General features: G+C 41.4%; 3 protein-coding genes across 4 annotated transcripts in view; 1 reads left to right on the top strand and 2 right to left on the bottom strand.

Annotated features, from left to right (window-relative positions):
- Positions 1-581: 581 nt before the first annotated feature.
- LOC116289007 (centrosomal protein of 290 kDa) overlaps positions 582-17,696 on the bottom strand; it is an 84,361-nt gene continuing 67,246 nt past the window's right edge. Inside the window, exon 66 of the mRNA XM_089030994.1 lies at positions 582-2,480. The gene's annotated coding sequence lies outside the window, so the exon portion shown is untranslated. The remainder of the gene's footprint in view (positions 2,481-17,696) is intronic.
- LOC148910585 (uncharacterized) lies at positions 4,011-6,960 on the top strand. The gene is made up of 3 exons (XM_089030997.1): positions 4,011-4,308; positions 4,509-4,734; positions 4,817-6,960. Exons 2-3 carry the CDS (start codon positions 4,509-4,511, stop codon positions 6,151-6,153), a joined length of 1,563 nt encoding a protein of 520 aa, XP_088887123.1. The 5' UTR covers positions 4,011-4,308; the 3' UTR covers positions 6,154-6,960.
- Positions 5,963-9,566, bottom strand: LOC148910586 (uncharacterized). Of its 2 annotated transcripts, XM_089030996.1 has the most exons (4): positions 8,539-9,566; positions 8,145-8,338; positions 7,853-8,016; positions 5,963-7,661 (listed from the first exon to the last, which is right to left on the bottom strand). In XM_089030996.1, the coding sequence occupies exons 1-4, from the start codon at positions 8,552-8,554 to the stop codon at positions 6,479-6,481; spliced, it is 1,557 nt and encodes a 518-aa protein (XP_088887122.1). In that variant the 5' UTR covers positions 8,555-9,566; the 3' UTR covers positions 5,963-6,478. The 2 variants fall into 2 exon arrangements, with proteins under 2 accessions (XP_088887122.1, XP_088887121.1); XM_089030995.1 differs by having other exon boundaries at positions 8,145-9,566.

The following is a 17,696-nucleotide window of genomic DNA, read 5'->3' on the forward strand; positions in this document are numbered from 1 at the left end:
CACATTAATAAGAGTGAAGTGAATGAAAACTAAGGAAAGCTGCTCCCATTGCTTTCTATCGAAGGGCACGAGCATACCATACTATTTGCAATAATAAACTGCAAACTGCACTTGCGCCCGGCCAATGTTATATACTTGGTAATTCGATCTTTATGTTTTTGATTTTATGCTATAGCAGGATGATAAAGTGCAAACACAAACTTAAAGTGTGCAGGAAAAATAATACTTAAGTAAGAATGTTTATATTTGATAACATACAACTTTATAACATCTTACAAAAGAAATATAATAAATATCCATAGAGTGCAAACACTAAATCCGTGAAATAGATAATAAAATAACACTAATTTATGCAAATTCCTTTATCTTCTATTGTTTAATTACACTGCTATTTAGTGCTATTTAGTTAGTAGATCTACTGTTTCATGCTTTTAGAGTTTGCACTCTAATATAAAGAAAAGTATTTATATTTAGAATATATTATAACACTAAAAATCATTTTAAATAAGAATGTGTATATTTAATAACATACAACTTTGTAACATTTAAAAAAATAAATATAATAAATGACCATAATAAAAAGAAAAGTATTCAATACAATGATATAACTCTATAAATCCTTTTAGAACTTGTATTGGCTAAATTATCAATTTAAAAAATTGGTTTATTTAATGACAAAACCAAGCTGTTGTACAAATAATGAAATTTAAAAATATGAAAATTGATATGAAAATTGAAACGATTCTTAGTGGATTCATAGCAGCTCAATTTTTGCTGAGGGGACCAGGAGAAAAACCCTTGAAGCACAGAAGAGAACCAACACACAACCTTCAAGCTTCATTTATAAATTCCTTTTTAATGATCTTAACAATTTACACCTACTTGCTAGAACGTCATACTAAAATAGAACATTAGTGATTTAGTGGGATAGGAATTACATTACAAAACAAAAGAAGATCACTGAAGCTGAACTTTTTCTTTTGTCTTTTGATGAATTCCTTTCTCATTAAATTACAAATGTTCTATTCTTGTATGACTACCTTCTTGCAAGTAGGTGTATATGATATTTTCAGATTTAGAGTATGAATGGCATGCAAATTCCTTGGGCTATGGAGGCATGGTTTGGATGGGAATCATATTGTATTATATTCATAGCCATACTGTGTGAATAATGTTACAGTCATTCTAGAGTGCATGCCATAAATCCATGAAAAAAATACTAAGTACTATTAGTCAAAACAGGTTCTCGCATTATGGGGTACTTATTGACAGTTCAGGCTAAGTAGGTTCTTAAGTAGGTTCTTAATTTCTACAGAGTAGACATTGTTGATTATCAGAAAATAGTATAAAGTGTGGTTTGTTCTTCATTATATATATTTTTTCATGTATCCATGTTGCCAAAAGTCCAACAAAATGAATTGATCAATGATATATACAATGTATCTTTCCACCAAGAACTGCCAATATGGAAACCCTGCTGTAACAATAATATAACAATAATATAATTTAACCCCACATATAAGAACCTGTTGGAATTTGTTTGGCTACAAAGAGGTTCTTATATTTTGGGGTATTAAAAAATCAAATTTCTGCCAGAAGGTTCTTAATTCCCTAGGTTCTTACATGCGGGTTTTTACTGCACTTAGTTATCGACAAACTAAGAATTCACTAAGGCATGAAAAACACAAAGAAACACATAAAAGCTAGTTGTTTGCAATGCTCTGCTTCATCGATAGCATTATAGTTTGTAAAAAATAGTGCAATTTAACAATAAATATTAAGTTTTGTTTCATGGAGTTATGGCCTGCACTCTACTCTAACCATGCATGGTCACTTGAGTTGCACAATTAGTTTATCAAACAATGACAAGTGAAATTCATATTTGTATTTCAATTCATATATATACTTTTAATATATGTTGTGATATAATCTGTGTTTTTTTAATGTTTAAGCAAGTGACCATGGTTATAGAATGACAGTAATGTTATTCTGATTGTTGGGTGCTGGTATGAAGGATGGCTGTTGCAATAGCGTGAAGGATGCCTCATTTATTGTTGTGTGTGTGATGCAGGGGTGTGTGGTTCCAGAATTTTCCCCATAGAGATGTGCATCAATTAGCAAAGATTGCCAAATGAAAAAGTCAACTGTAATGGTGTGAAAGTGACTGTGAGAGTGGGAAGAATAGTCAATGTGCTGATTGTTGGAGAACTTCTTCATACACTGTTGTCTCTGAAGGATGAATGAATAGAAGTTTTACTTTGGGGGATGGGACGGATGGTGTTAGTGTTGTTAGCTCAGACTCGGGGATGGAAGTATGTCCTTGCATTCTCCAACTGCTTCACATTGATGACCAACGAAATGACCAACAGATGACAAATGCACTACTGCCTTGCTGCACATTGGGCAGATGCAGGGGTGCACTGTCATAGGCTGGTACTCCATCTGGAATAGCCTGGAATGATTATTCTGACCCTAAAAAACTGTAAAAAAAATTGATCTATATTATTGTAAAAATTTCATTTTATTGTCAGCTGTATAATACTTACATCAAAATACCTGGAATATAAATATATGAAAGCAAAATTCTATTCTGTTTTTGACTACTGTACCTCAATTTCAAGATAACATGTATTGTTTACAACATGGCAGCGGACGTGTTGTACAGTAAAAACCCGCATAAAAGAACACTCATTTTTGGAGTTGAGGCTGATTTTGTTCTTATTTAACGGGTGTTTACTGAAAATCAGCATGAAGGTGTTATTAAGGTGTTCTTAAAATAAAGGTTTCTAAAATGTATAACAGTATTACTATATATAGCTAGACTACCAATACATGTAGATGATATCAATGTGTAAGTTCAAAAATGCTATTAAAAAATTCTTGACTGCAATAATAACTGTATCAAAACAGTAGAAAAATAAATATTGTCAGGTCAGGCTTGAAGTCTGCTACTGGTAACACTGTAACATAAACTCTCCCCCCATCAGTGTATACATGAGTACTGTACTGATGAGGAGGCATTTAATAGTGATTTTTGTTTTTTAAGAACACGTTTTAATATTTCAGGTTCTTATTTACATGGTACTTAAAAACCCCAAATTCAGGATAAGTATTCTTAACCCACTTGGTTTTTACTGTATCAGAATTACAACCAAGAGCCGAAGGCAATTGAAAGTCAAAGGAAATCCTAACAAGATCTCTGATGAAAAAGGACGTGCCATCTTTAATTTCGATAAATTTAGAAGAGAAAGATGTGAATTAAGGAAGGAAGAAAGTAAAAAAAAAAAAAAAAAAAAAAGAAGAAGAAATAATTATCGTTGATACAAGTCCGGGTAGAGTCCCAGCTCGAGTCCTGGCTCGAGTCCCGATTAATAATTTAGGTACACTCGACTCTTTCATAATATAAGAACGACGTGACACTTGGATATTTTGGATCTTAGTAGACTGCCGCACAACATCTCGACAAAAACTCCGTGTTCGGCAGTGCGAATTAAAAGAATACATCAGAGAGCTTTTGAAAACAAGAACGTAGTTATCTGTTTTTTCTTGGACTGGTTAGCTTATCTGCCGTATATATATATATTTTAAATCGACTGCCGGACACGGAGATCAAAAATATCTAATTGTCACGTCGTTCGTATGTTGTTGAGCGACGAAGAAACCTCGAATCTTCGACTTTGTAATTTCATCAGAGAGCTTTTGGAAACTAGAAGGAAGTTGTTAGGATTTCCTTTGACTGGATGGCTTATCTGCCTTGATTTTATTAAAAACGTTCGACTGCCGGGCATAGCGTATTTGTTGATATGCTGTCCTTCCCTGCTGACATCTAATGGTTTAACTGAATATTGAACGACTCAATTCTTTTCTGAAGAGATTTCAGCCGTCGTATTTTCATGATTGTTAAAACAGCTTTCAAACAGTATGAAATAAAGACTTCAATCTACTCACATCTGAAATGATCCAGAATCGATCTCTAATAAATGTAAAACTACGGAGAGAACACTTATTAATAGGCCCTTTGCAGCTAGTGGTCACGTGCTTGGATACCGCTTAGCAACACAAAACTGGAGAGCAAGCCTTCCAGTAAACAAAAGTTGTAATAGGTCAAGCACGCGTGGTTTTATACGATAGTTTCATCGTTCAAAACGCTTAATCCTTTTGCCCTATCTACAAACACAGTAAGATAATCTTAAATTCTCTCCTTTGGACTCGATTTTTGGTTCGAAGTAACGATATTCTTCGCGTTATCGCGAAAAAATTGTCACCGCCGGCCCGCTCGACGGCTGAAAAACATGGCGACTTCGCAAGGTATGTACTTCAAAACTCTCCTTTTTTTTGGTTTCTTTTCAATTATTGGACTTCTAAAATCTCTAAAATAACAGTTTAGATTGTGAATGGTGATCGATTGTAATTGGACGGCATTTTAATGGACGATTTGTTTATTTTTTGTGAGAGTGATTCCACGTCTAAAGTCAAGACTAACCCATGTTTACATATATTCGCTGTAGATGTTAGAACTCCCGACGAGCCATCACATACCAAGAAAAATTCTTCGTACTGATATTTTTATATTTATTTTTGTTTTAGATGAAGTAGAAACTCAAGACATCTCTATCTTTCCTTCCCTCACCTTCGATGATGTAGGGAGCTACGCTATAGAGAAGTCTGGCTGCACAAGCACTTCGAAAGCGTACAAATTTATGGCGGAACCAGGCTATTTACATGACGTTAAAGGTACTCGATAGCCAAAATGTTTTTTCTATTTCATTATGATATGAATGGCAGACAATTCACACTAATTTTTCCAATTTTTTAGTGATATATACCGACCAGTGCGTGAGAGTTAAATGCAAGTGTTACCGCTCAATGAGGAAGTCTGAACCACCGCACATTTTAGAGGTGTCAGTCCAGAACAACAATTTGACATTGCTGTCTGGGCTGTGCTCATGTGTAGCCGGGGCAGGTGGATACTGCCATCATGTGATCGGGCTTCTTTACTATTTAGCCCTTCTTAAGCAACTGGGACATCGGACATTGCCTGATGAGCTAACATGTACCAGCATGAAGCAGCGTTGGAGCATACCTAGAGGATCCAAAATCGCACAAAAAGAAATACAAGACGTGCTAGTGAAAAAACCCCAACTTGGCGCTTCGTACAGTAGATATATCAAGAGTAATTTGTATTCCCCATCTACCCAGTATCCTACCCTCACAAAAGAGCACTTTAATGGCTTCCAACCACCTTATCCTCTCTTTACAACCATTCTGCCCAATCAAGATCAACTTGGCAATATCCCATTTGTACAGAGCAAGTTTGGAAATGTCCCAAAAGGCTGTGTCCTGTCATATCAACAAAAGATGTCAACTGACTACATCATAAATGATTTTACTTGCACTTCTTTCCCAGAGCTTCCCCTCTCAAGTGCAGAGGACAGATTTAATAACAATGTGTCAATCTGTCTTGACAGTCGTCAACAATCTATATTTGGAACATTGTCTGTGACAACAGAGTCATCACTGAGAGTGCAGCAGCAAACAGTCACTCAAAGTCAGAGTGATGTATGGCACCTGCTCAGAAAAAAAAGGGTAACAGCAAGCAAATTTGGCATTGTCGCTCGCCGGGTGTCACATTTTGACACCCTTGTCAATCAGCTAAACCCCACCAGATTTGTACAAACTGCAGCAATGAGAAGAGGCATTGAACTTGAACCACATGCTGCCATGGTCTATGCTAGCAATGCAAAGGGTGGAAGAGTAAACCTCTTCCCATCTGGGCTGATTGTCCACCCAAAGTGCCCATGGCTAGGTTGTAGCCCAGACAGGAAAGTTTATGACCTTGATGCCGTAAATAATGGTCAGAATCCCTTTGGCTTGTTAGAAATAAAGGTCGTTAAAGAGGGGGAAACATCATTTGACAATGTGAGGTATCTCACCAAGGACCAGAACACTAACCAGTACAAACTGAAAACAACAGACATTTATTATTACCAGATCCAGTGCCAGCTTGGACTCACAGGATTAGAATGGTGTGATTTTTTCAGTTACATTGACGAAAATTTGTTTGTTTGCTCTAGAATTAATTTTGATTCAGTGTTTTTCCAGCAAGCAAAGGACAAAGTTGATAGTTTTTTCTTCAATTACTATTTACATTAATACACTAAGATTTTTGTTGTTGTTCTCAAACCATGGCCAGATTTCTTATGATAACAAATATTATATTATTTTTATTAATGACAAATCAATTCATAATCTTAATTTATTTTTTATTATATTTATATCATATTAGTATTATATTTATTTGTGCTATTTAGATTTTGTGTTTGTTCATTAGTTTTTTTTTTTGAGTTTTCATTTACAAACAAATTGAAATAGTTACAAAAAGCAATCCAAGACACATGATAAACCAACCTGCATTAAAGATTATCTAATGGGTTATGTAAGCCACATTAATCATACATTCACCAACTTCTTACAGACACTATGCCTCATTATTACCATTGGATAAAATAAGTGGGCCTTGAAAATTTGTAAGGAGGCAGGCTACAGTATATAACTGATTGACTGAACCTAAAGTGGACAATGGCACATCTGAATCAAAAAAGTGGTACTCTTTGACTCTTCTTATTGCCCTCTCGACATGAATTCTAAGACTTGCTAGTGTCTTTGTTTTTTGAACATCTGCGGCAGAGAATTGTTCCTGACTTTCAAGAAACGGAGGAATATTTAACTCTACCCGCTTCTCCCTAAGTAAATCTTCAATGTCAAACCCTTTGTCTGCCATGACTGAATCACCAGGTTCTAACAAATCTAGAATGCCGCTGCACCTTGTGATTTCCTTATCACTAATCCCCCCTGTGTAAAGGCTAGAAACGAAGCTAATAGCTCCATTAGGGGTAATGCCTATCAAACCCTTGAGTGTAGTATTACTCTTATAACTAGAATAAAGCTGCGACTGAAGTAGTAGGGAGGTAGGTGTTTGAACAAAAATCTCTGTACAATCTAAAATGACACGTGTGCTTGCATAAAGCTTTTTAAAACCTTCTGGCATAAACCTATCAACATCTTGCCTTGAAGGCCAGATCACTTGACTACCAAGAAGAAAATACAAAAAATTAGTCCATGTGATCAATTTCCTGCAAACTGACGATTTATGTATTCGGAACCTATGAGCTAAATCCTGTCCGAATAGACCTAGTTTGAGGCGTACACAAAACATAAACAATTCATCCACAAGAAGCATATTTCTTGAGTCTGGTCTACTTTCTCTTTCTCCAGAGGCATAACAATATGTCATTTGTGCAGCACATGGCTGCAAAAACTTAAAAAAGAACTGAATATGTAAATAGGATGGGAAACCTGTATAAAATCTTATGATCTCATTGTCTGTGCCAAATCTCTCAAGCCCAAATTTATTAAGTGCTAATTGTTCTGCAGCTTGCCTCTTAATGTCCTCAATTTCTTTTGCAGCTTCAACTTTAACCCTTTTTATTTCAGTGAGGGCAGCTGCAGTTTCATTTCTACTTTGTTCAAGTTGCTTTTGTGCATCTTGGAACTGTGCTCTGAGTGACTGGACTTGTGCTTGTAGGTCATCCATGCTGAAGGTTGTAGAAGTGCTGGGACTATTATCTTCATTGTCATCACTTTCATCTGTCTGAGTGTCTCTGTAAAAAGGTTTTGAAATTATGATGACACTCAGTTCACACTCAGTTCACACTAAATAAAAAATTATAAAAGACTAAATTATTAAAATTATAAAATTATTTTGGTTTAAACCAAAATAAACATCAAGTACAATTCCATCAGTCAAGTCTAAATGAAATGTATTGAAGTAGAAATATGTGATATTCATTACCTATCTACTTGTCGAATTATCTTTCTTCTTGCTTTGGATTTGGTTGACCAGTCAAAGATTGATGGTACAGCTTCTCTTTTTAGCAACTGACGTCCAGAATCAGTGGGAGGATTGTAATCTTCCTCAGTGAAGTGTTTTGAGCACACTCTGGTACTTTTGTTAACCTATTATAAATCAAATGTCCTTTTAATAACAATGTAACTGTATTCAACTATTTTTATCTTCATTACAGTTTTTTAAAGATCCACAGGCAATTCGTATTGTGCATTGATATTGTTAGATTCCTATATACCTTGAAGTGTGGGCCCACATCTCTTCGTATCTTCACCAGCCATTCCTTTTTCAATTGCTCATCCCTTGCACGGCCTGGTAAGCGGTGAAACTTTAAATCAGGATGATATCGAGAATCTCCGTTACACAAGGGAACACAACAATGGTACGAAGAATTTTTCTTGGTATGTGATGGCTCGTCGGGAGTTCTAACATCTACAGCGAATATATGTAAACATGGGTTAGTCTTGACTTTAGACGTGGAATCACTCTCACAAAAAATAAACAAATCGTCCATTAAAATGCCGTCCAATTACAATCGATCACCATTCACAATCTAAACTGTTATTTTAGAGATTTTAGAAGTCCAATAATTGAAAAGAAACCAAAAAAAAGGAGAGTTTTGAAGTACATACCTTGCGAAGTCGCCATGTTTTTCAGCCGTCGAGCGGGCCGGCGGTGACAATTTTTTCGCGATAACGCGAAGAATATCGTTACTTCGAACCAAAAATCGAGTCCAAAGGAGAGAATTTAAGATTATCTTACTGTGTTTGTAGATAGGGCAAAAGGATTAAGCGTTTTGAACGATGAAACTATCGTATAAAACCACGCGTGCTTGACCTATTACAACTTTTGTTTACTGGAAGGCTTGCTCTCCAGTTTTGTGTTGCTAAGCGGTATCCAAGCACGTGACCACTAGCTGCAAAGGGCCTATTCAGTACATCCAGTCTAGTCAGGCAAATAATTGGTAGGAAAATGACGTCACCGTAGGAATATTGTAGGATTCCTACGCCCATATAAGGAAGCAAAAGAGAGAGAGTAATTATTTTACGTGTTTCGTGGTACGTCCGATAATTGTATTTACTTTAGCCCTTGACAGAGCTATTGTCGTGTCATGCTTGGATATTTTGCTTGACAACTGTTTCATAATGCCCGTAGCAACAGCAGAAATAATACCACAGGCTGCCCCAACGCCGGCCAAAGGAACTCCAACGATTATTCCCGGTCCGGTAAGCGAAGTAGCAACGCCGGAGCCCGTTAACACAACAGATATGGACCCTGAAGTTATCGCAATCTTATGTAGCGTACTCCGGGCTCTAACGTATTTCTTCCTAACTTTTTCGTAGTGTTTTGCTTGTCCTTCCAAGTAAGCCAGGATTAAATTTGCTTTGTTGAGCCTAAAGTTTTCAGCATCCCTAGGTAAATCAGGATAAAGTGGAGGTGCTGATGGTATAACATCCATTATATATACTAATGTACGACGCTTTTGGGAATGATATTGAGGAGCAGCCACGTCACGATAATCGGGATTACTGGAACTGGAGGGCCTTTAGGAAGATGTTTCCGCATGCAGACCCCAGTAAGTTCGAAAGAAGACCCGATGGTATTTATTACCAAGGCTCCAGAATGTACAGCAATGAGGATTTGAAACCTACGCTGGTCGATCAGATAGACTCTCAGCTGAAGCATCCTAAGCCTAAACCCGTGCAAGGTTGGTCAAAGGAATTATTGCTGGGTACCAGTACTTATCCGATACCCGCGGTTCCATTTGATGAACATCCAAGCTTGGGCCTAACGCTGAATATGCGGATCTCAAACAACCATTCCTTTCCGTTAAAGGTGCGAGATATCTTCAAAGAAGTTCCCATTGTTCATACCACCGCTAAGGAATCTCATGAATGGTTAAGTGGTCCTAACATGCGTTATTGGCCGCAGCAACTAAACTTTGCAGTTTGGTGCGCCACCAGTGGCTGTGGGGTAAGCGCGAACTTGATGAAGAATTCAATATTCATGTTTCACTTCCACTTCACGGTTAGAAGAATACTACATGAAATGGGTGTTATTGCGCTGCCGGGAGATGCCACGTTTTATCCAAGAGATAATAAATACAACGTTCCTGCTTACGACCGACTTTGTAAGGAGTTTGGTGTTGTAGGGAAGGATTTCAGGTGTACCGCGGGTGCTAACAATGGTTTGGGGCACGTTTGGGCTTATTGGGGGATTGGTGGGCACGAGCTAAGCGATAAGGAAGTGCATACGCTGCGGTTGCAGTGGGACACTGGGTATCACAAAGAAACCTACGACAGCAGCACCTTCTTCGAACCAAATACCAAAACTACTAAGGAAGTCAGGGATGGGCCTTTGTTCAAAGACGAGGGCGGTAAGTATGCCGGGGCCAATCCACTGATTATCAAAATTACCAACGACGAGCAAACGAAGCAATACTTTAATTTCATACCCCCAGAAGGTAAAGGACTAACCAAAGCCGGCCTTGCCCGTTTGAACCGCAGCATAGAAGCTTACGTGTATTCTATTCTTGGAGCTCAGGTAAATACCCGATCTAGCATAGTGGGAAATACCGGCGCCGCAGAAGAAACGCGAGCCGAAGCTTTGATTCTATTCGAAAGTTCAATCTTGGAGGGCGACATTAGCAAGGGCGTACAGCGTTACCAACTAGCTATACAAAATTCTAAGGCCCGACTGGACTATGCAGTAGCCCCGGGTTGTTGGTTAATGCCCAGTAATTTATCTATAAATACTGGTTCTGTAGTAGGATACAACAACAAACTTCAACGAGCTACTAAGGACATGAAGTTTGGGGTGAACGACGTGAACTCTGACACTATTAGAAGGCACTTTGTTGAACAGCCTAAAAAAGTGCACCATACGCAACCGCCTAAGAAAGTGCAGCCAACATACCGAGCGCCTAAAAAAGAAGAGGAATATGACCATAACCTACTAAAGACCGGCTTAGCAGCTGCAAGCATTGGTCTGAGCTATTATATATGGCGATGAACAACCCCTACGTAGCTGGAGTAGATTGTGTCTATACGACTTACGCAGGCGAGAAAAAATACACCCAGGCATCTTGGGTTGATGTCACGGGCATGTCCGTGAATTTGAATTACTCAGGAAAGAAATTGATCCTTTGTAGTATTTGCATGGGCGCGAGCAGTCACGCCAACGTCGGCTTTAGGTTCCTGGATGAGAATGGCGTACTGCAGCCTATGCGCGCGAAGACAAACAACAGGGAGCCTGCGCATTTCTCCGTAGAGCCCAACCCAGCCAGTAATGAGAACCTATCGGTTTGGACTTTCCACATGGTCGCCGATTGCCATGGGAAGGTAAAGCTGCAGATACGCGTAGATGATACGGGGAAGGTCACGGTAAATAGCATAGAAAATCAGAGGGATCAGCCTTATAATCACGCAACCATTAGCACTCTTACGGTGGTGAGCCTTTAAATATATGAATCCGCACACGAAAGAGGACTGGTTTTTTCATTACCTGGGGGAGAAGGGCTACGTAAACGACGAATGGTATGACACCGGATTGTGGGTGAAGGTTGGGGGCCTGGGATTGATCATGTGTACCATTAGCATTTCGACAGAGTATTCGGGCAATGTCGGGTTTAGGCTCGTCGATGAGGCCAACCATCCGCTATTGCCTTACAGGTCAAAAAATAATGCTAGACATTCAACCCATTTTTCATGTGAACCCAATCCACCTACCCAAGAAGACCTAACGCCCGTGACTTTTCATATGATAGCTAATTGTCAATATGCAAAGCTTCAAGCTCGCCCCAGCGATGCCACTAATTCTGGAGCCAACCCCAGCAACTTCCGAATAAATGTTGTGGGAGATCCTCCGGTGGATGCTACTTGGAATCATAAGACCATTAGCACTATGACCGCCATACCGCTAGTTCCGCATTATCAAGGCGGTGCGAATACTATCTTTACTTATCCCCAGTCGAGGACGCCTCGGATGCCTGACGACGATAAGCCACCAGTAACGTACCCAGATAAGATCATCCCCGAATCTTCTTCAGGAATACCACGCCGATAGCGACGACTAATATCCAAATGTTATTCCCCACTAACTTTAGCAGTTCTCCGCCGGCCCTAAGCGCCAAGGAAACAACCGAACCCAGCAGCCCAGGCAAGCCGGCTGCCATCTTTTTTCCCAAGTCCGTTAGTCCATTGCCTAATTTCTTTACGCCCGCGCCCGTAGCCTTAAGCGTGGATAGGATGACTCCTACTACGCTCGAAATAGCAACCGCAAATGCCAGCGGAATACCATACTTCACCAGAGCTCTTTTTATTTTTTCCTTGGTGGTAAGCCCCAGCTCTTTTTCCAGGTTGTCCTTTTGCGCCTGTAATTCCGCGACTCTTTCCTGAAGGGTTTCTACTTCCCTTTGAGCTGCTTCCCTTTCCTCTTCGGTACGAGTTTGGTCCTCGATTACTTCTTGCTGCCGCTCTATTTGCCCCTCCAGGTCTTCGATGGCCTGATCTCTTTGCCGGATTTGTTCCTCCTTAGTATTGATTTCAGCCATTAACCGTCGCCGTTCCACTAAAGAGCCGGCTATGGTGGTTTGCAGGTTATCGGTATCGTCTTTAATTAAGTCTAACTCTTGCAGGGCGAGGTTAAGAGCCCTTTGAGTTTGATTTCTTTCACGTCGAATTTGGGTTCTTTGGTCTACCAGCTCCCTTATTTCTTGATTTTTAAATTCGACCTCCCTCCTATGCGCGTCGGCAAGCCGCTGGTTTTGCTTCATGTATTCCTCCTCCCTTTCTTCCAACGTTTCCCGCAGTGCTTCCACTGAGGCGCCAGAGCTTTGGGCTTCTCCTAAGTCCTCCCGTGCTTTGTCTAATTCGCGCAGGGCCTGATCCACCTGATTTCCTATTTCTTTTATTCTTTCATCTTGATGGGCGGACTTCTTTTCAGCATCGGCAAGTAGCTGACCTTGCTTTGCATATTCTACATCTTTTTCTTTTAACTCCCTTTGCAGCTCCGCGGCACGTTTTTCCGCGTTGGTCCTTTCGGTTAAGTTGTGCAGCCTTTCTAACAGGCTTCTAGTAGCACGCTGAAAGCCTCTTAATCTCAAGACGTCACCCCTAACGTTGCCCTCCTCATCAAAGAGGTTTTGCGGTTTTGTCCAGCGGTCTTTGTCAGGAAATCTTAGGTCTTGAACGCTTATGAGAACTTTGTTTCCGCGTTCTGTGAGCCTTACCTCGTCAGCATCAAGGTGGGTGTAGCGCAGCTCTAGCTCCTGCTTTGCCCACTCTACGGTTTCCCGCGCGGCTGCTTCCGGCTCGCCCATGTTTTGAAGCTCTATGTGCTCACGCGGAAACGTGTACTTGCGTGCTTTGGGATGTCTTAGGGCCTTTGCAATCCTATCCCTTAGGGAATCGTCGACTTGTTGGGTGGGAAGCAGCGGTTCTTCATCACCGTCGTTAATGTCAGCCTGACCTTCCTCAGTGGTGGGATCGAAGTCGGGGTCTGTTCCTTCTACTTCCATTATATATGATAAGCTCAAAGTTAAACCCCAACGTATTACCTAAGCAGGTTGGCGGACTGAAAGCAGAACGCACCTTTCACCGGGTCACCTTTATCCCCAGCAGCGCTAAGCCAGGGGAAACCCTGTACGTAGGCGTGCCCCGCCTAACAGATAACCTAGTCTTAGTTCCTGGCACCTTGGCTTTAAGGTTTGACCTAGCAATACAACCAAGCACCAAGGACAAGCGCTATACCGTCAATAACGTGGGTAGGAACCTCGTTTCTAAGATGAGAATCAAGTTCGCAGGGGAATCCCTCTTGGATTTGAATAGGTACGATTTGTACACCACGTATAAGGATCTGTGGCTAACAGCCTTTGACCGTGCACAAAAGATAGAGCAGGGAATTGGAAGCGTTATTCTTCGTAAGCTTCGCAGCGATACTAACCCAGCGCCTACGGACTCCAGTGGAGCAACCGCAGTAGCAGACGCAACAAGGGTAAAGACCGCCTATGGTAGCAAGTACGTTATCCCTTTGGATTTCGAAGTGATTACGAGTCATGGCGTGTACTACCCCAGGCAGTTATCCGAGTTACAGTTTGAAGTAACCTTGGCGGACACTACGAACGTCATAGGAGGAATGGACAGCGCAATTAGCGGGGCTGTTGATCCTTATTCTATCACCAACTTAGAGCTGCAGTATGAGACCGTGTACAGCGAAGAGCTGGCCCGTAGCGCTGGCATGGAATACAGTGCCGGAAAGGCATTCCTTTACGACCACGTAGTAATGTACAAGACGTTCAGCTTCTTGGATAAGACGGATGAGGTTATCAACCAAAGCATTAACCTCCCCCGAAGAAGTCTCACGGGGTTGATGTTGGTGTTTGCCAAACCCTACAAGGCTGGTAAGCGCGACTCCGAAGCCTTTCACAACCCTAACATTACTAACGTAGGGGTCAACATAAACGGCGTTCCAAACAAGGTCTACTCGCAGGGAATAAAGCCCGCAGACGTGTACAGGGAGGCAAAGCGTAAGTTTGGCGACCAAATTAGCCCTGAGGAATTCTTTAATGATAAGTACGCGCTGTGGATTGATATGCGCACCATTAACGACGAAGACCTACATGGGCAGGGTTTGCGTCTAGTAAATACGCAGGATGGTATAACATTGGAGATCAAGCGCACCAAGAACGCCAGAGCCGGCGACAAGATAAACTGCTACGTCTTCGTCGTGTCTGACGCGCAACTAAGCGTAGAAATGAATCAGCTAAAGAGCGTTGCCTATTGATAAAAAAATATCGTTGGTATATAATGCTTCGCGTATTCGAAAACAACGAAACCAAACTGCAATGCATAGTGCAAGGCGATAAACTTTATTTCAAAGCAAAGGAGGTTGCGCTGGCGTTAGAATATGAAAACACCAGGAAGGCGATTAGAGATCACGTTTCTGAAAAGTACCAGAAAAGGTGGGAAGATCTAAAAGGGGGAACGAATCGTTCCTCACAACCAAATGCCGTGTTTATCTCCGAACCTGGTTTATACGAACTGATATTTAGCTCTAAGCTACCCAAAGCCGTGGAGTTTCGTGATTGGGTGTTTGAAGAGGTGCTGCCTACGCTAAGGAAAACGGGTAAGTATGAAATAGAAAGGCGGTTCGATAGTCCTAACAAGTTAGTCTTCAAAATGGAAAATGAGTTTGACCTGCATAAGAAAGTCGTGGACTACATACGCCGCTTCTACCCACAGATGCTCATAGCGCCCGGCTTAGGGGAATTGCAGGATTCTGACAGCAAACGCATAAAATGCTGGCAGAAGGGTTATCAAAGGGGTCAACCCGACCTCTTAATACTGAACGCGCATTTAAGGTATGAAGGGTTTTGCATCGAATTAAAGACGCCGAAAGGAAATGGCATACTCTCCGCAGACCAACGCAAGATAATTTCGCAGTATGACGCGAATGGTTACCTGACCATGGTTAGCAACGATTATGACGTCATCTGTCGTGCCCTTAGCAACTACGCGGAAGGCATCCGTATTCCCTGTCGGTGGTGCTGCAAACGCTTCAAGACTACGGAGACAAGGGCAACGCATTTAAGAATATTTCATAGATATAATGATCGTCAACCAAATACACTGGCGTGACCTGATTTGCGGTAAAGCATACGAAATAAAAAATTACGTCGTCTTCGAAGACATCGACCGTTTACGGTTAGTCCTCAAAGACTTAGAAGGCAAGGAATATTCCCTTTGGGCGCCGGATTGCGTGCGGTACGTAATTCAGGGCGAGGAATTCACCCACTTACGCAGCTATGGTAAGGTAAATGGCCGATGGAAGTTTGACATTGAAAGAAGAGTCACTCCATCTCCTCTTTGTAGTTAAGCGCGTCTGCTAAAGTCCGCTGCGCTTTAGGATCCGCGGAGCACCAATGCCCCACAAAGGATCCTTCGGGGAATACCCTGTCGCAATGAAGGCAGGTGTATTTTTTACGCGGTTTGGGGGGCATAATGCAGTCGGCAGGTAGTTCGCAAGTAATACAGTCCATATATTGAAAGGGTAATTAGAATGCCTCCCAGAAAGGCGGCTGCGTAGGCTAGCATATACCTTTTAAAAGGGGTCCTTATATTTATTAATGTATCTTCTTTTCTTCTTAATAAAGAATCAAGGGATATTCATAAATATAAGAGTGTGTTTTGAGACTCTTTGCGCAAACTAAGGACGCCTTTTCCTTACCTCCATGTTTTGAGCATGCCAATCATCAAAACGATCCAAGTACTCCTTAAAACCGCGGGGATGATGTTGCGGGCACAAACACTGCCAGATATGATCATCTCCTTTCCTTAAGCCGCCACACGCGTCACAGGGCGCACTCCAATACTCTGCGTTCTCCCAGCGCGTACCTTCGGCGCGGTCGAACTCCGTAAAGCGTTGGTCTATTTCTTTCTTACGAAGAGTTAACTTCCTTATGGTTTCCGCTGGGCAACATCTCGCAGCGATATCACCATGCTCCTCGCATACGACATCCAAATCATAATTACCACGACATCTATGTCGATGCCATGCGTCCGTGAGATCTTCATCGCAGCGCGCACACACATCCTTTCAACACACCCTATTTTCTTGGTGGTATTGCAACATTTGGGGCGTGCTAAAGAGCCGATTGCAATCAGCACAACGTCTTTCCTTAGACTTCAAACACACCCTTCCTTCCACGTGATATCGCAGCGCCTGTTTACTGCTAAACTGCCGGCTGCAAGTGCTACAGGTGGTGACGTTATCCACCTCTTTAAAACATACCTTCTTTTTTTGGTGATACTGCAAGGCCTGTTTGCTACTGAACTCCCTGTCGCAATCCTTACACTTCATTATATAATAAGAATTTATTAACCCTTATAAGGGATACTTAATAAAGTCCTGCACGCTTTCTTTCGCCCAGCCCGCCATCGTCAAAAGCGCACCAAACCTTTCTGCGCGCTTCAGACCGCACATTTCATCATACAATTCCTGCACGCGCTCTTTCAGCCGATCGATCTCTTCCCTTTGCATTTCTATGGTGTCTCTTTTATCTTTTGCGTCGGCGACAATTCTTCTTACTGCGTCCACTGGGTCCATCGTATATATAATGGATCCGAACCATATTCCCTGCAATGCTCTGATAGTAGGACCCACCGGCTGCGGAAAGACCCAATTCATCGTGGAGCAGCTATTAGGACCCTTTAGATACCGTTTCGACTATATCGTGCTGCTTTGTCCCACCTACGTGAACAACCGCACCTGGACGGGCATAGGGGTGAAAGATGACGACTTCTTTGTGGATATTTTAGACCCTAATGAGTTATCCAGCCATTTGAAGTTTTGGCACAAGCAATTCCCCAAGAATACACAGACACTCCTCATACTGGACGACATCGCCTGCGGGGACGACGTAAAAAGACGCACTTCCGAATTAGTGAAGCTCGCCTTTAGCGGCAGACATGACAATATCAGCGTTTGGTTGCTTTCCCAGCAGCTTACCAGTGTCTCCAAGCCCTTCAGGGAAAACATAGGTTCGCTTGTCGTATTTTACACGCCCAGCAAGTCTGACCTGGAAACCATCTTAAGCGACTACGGCGGTGAGATATCCAAGGAACAGTTACACGAATACATGCGGCATTTAAAAACGCACCAACATTCCAAAATGATCTTCTCTTTGAGGTTTCCCTACACGGTTGGAATCTATGATTCCTAATGTATATGGACATTGAGCAGCTCTTAGATGAAGTCCCCACGCAGCTAGATGAAAGTAACCTCAAGGAAC

Source organism: Actinia tenebrosa, unplaced genomic scaffold (genome assembly GCF_029948245.1).
Source record: "Actinia tenebrosa isolate PJP-AT-01 unplaced genomic scaffold, QUT_ActTen_1.0 PGA_scaffold16__25_contigs__length_10494907, whole genome shotgun sequence".
Taxonomy (NCBI): domain Eukaryota; kingdom Metazoa; phylum Cnidaria; class Anthozoa; order Actiniaria; family Actiniidae; genus Actinia; species Actinia tenebrosa.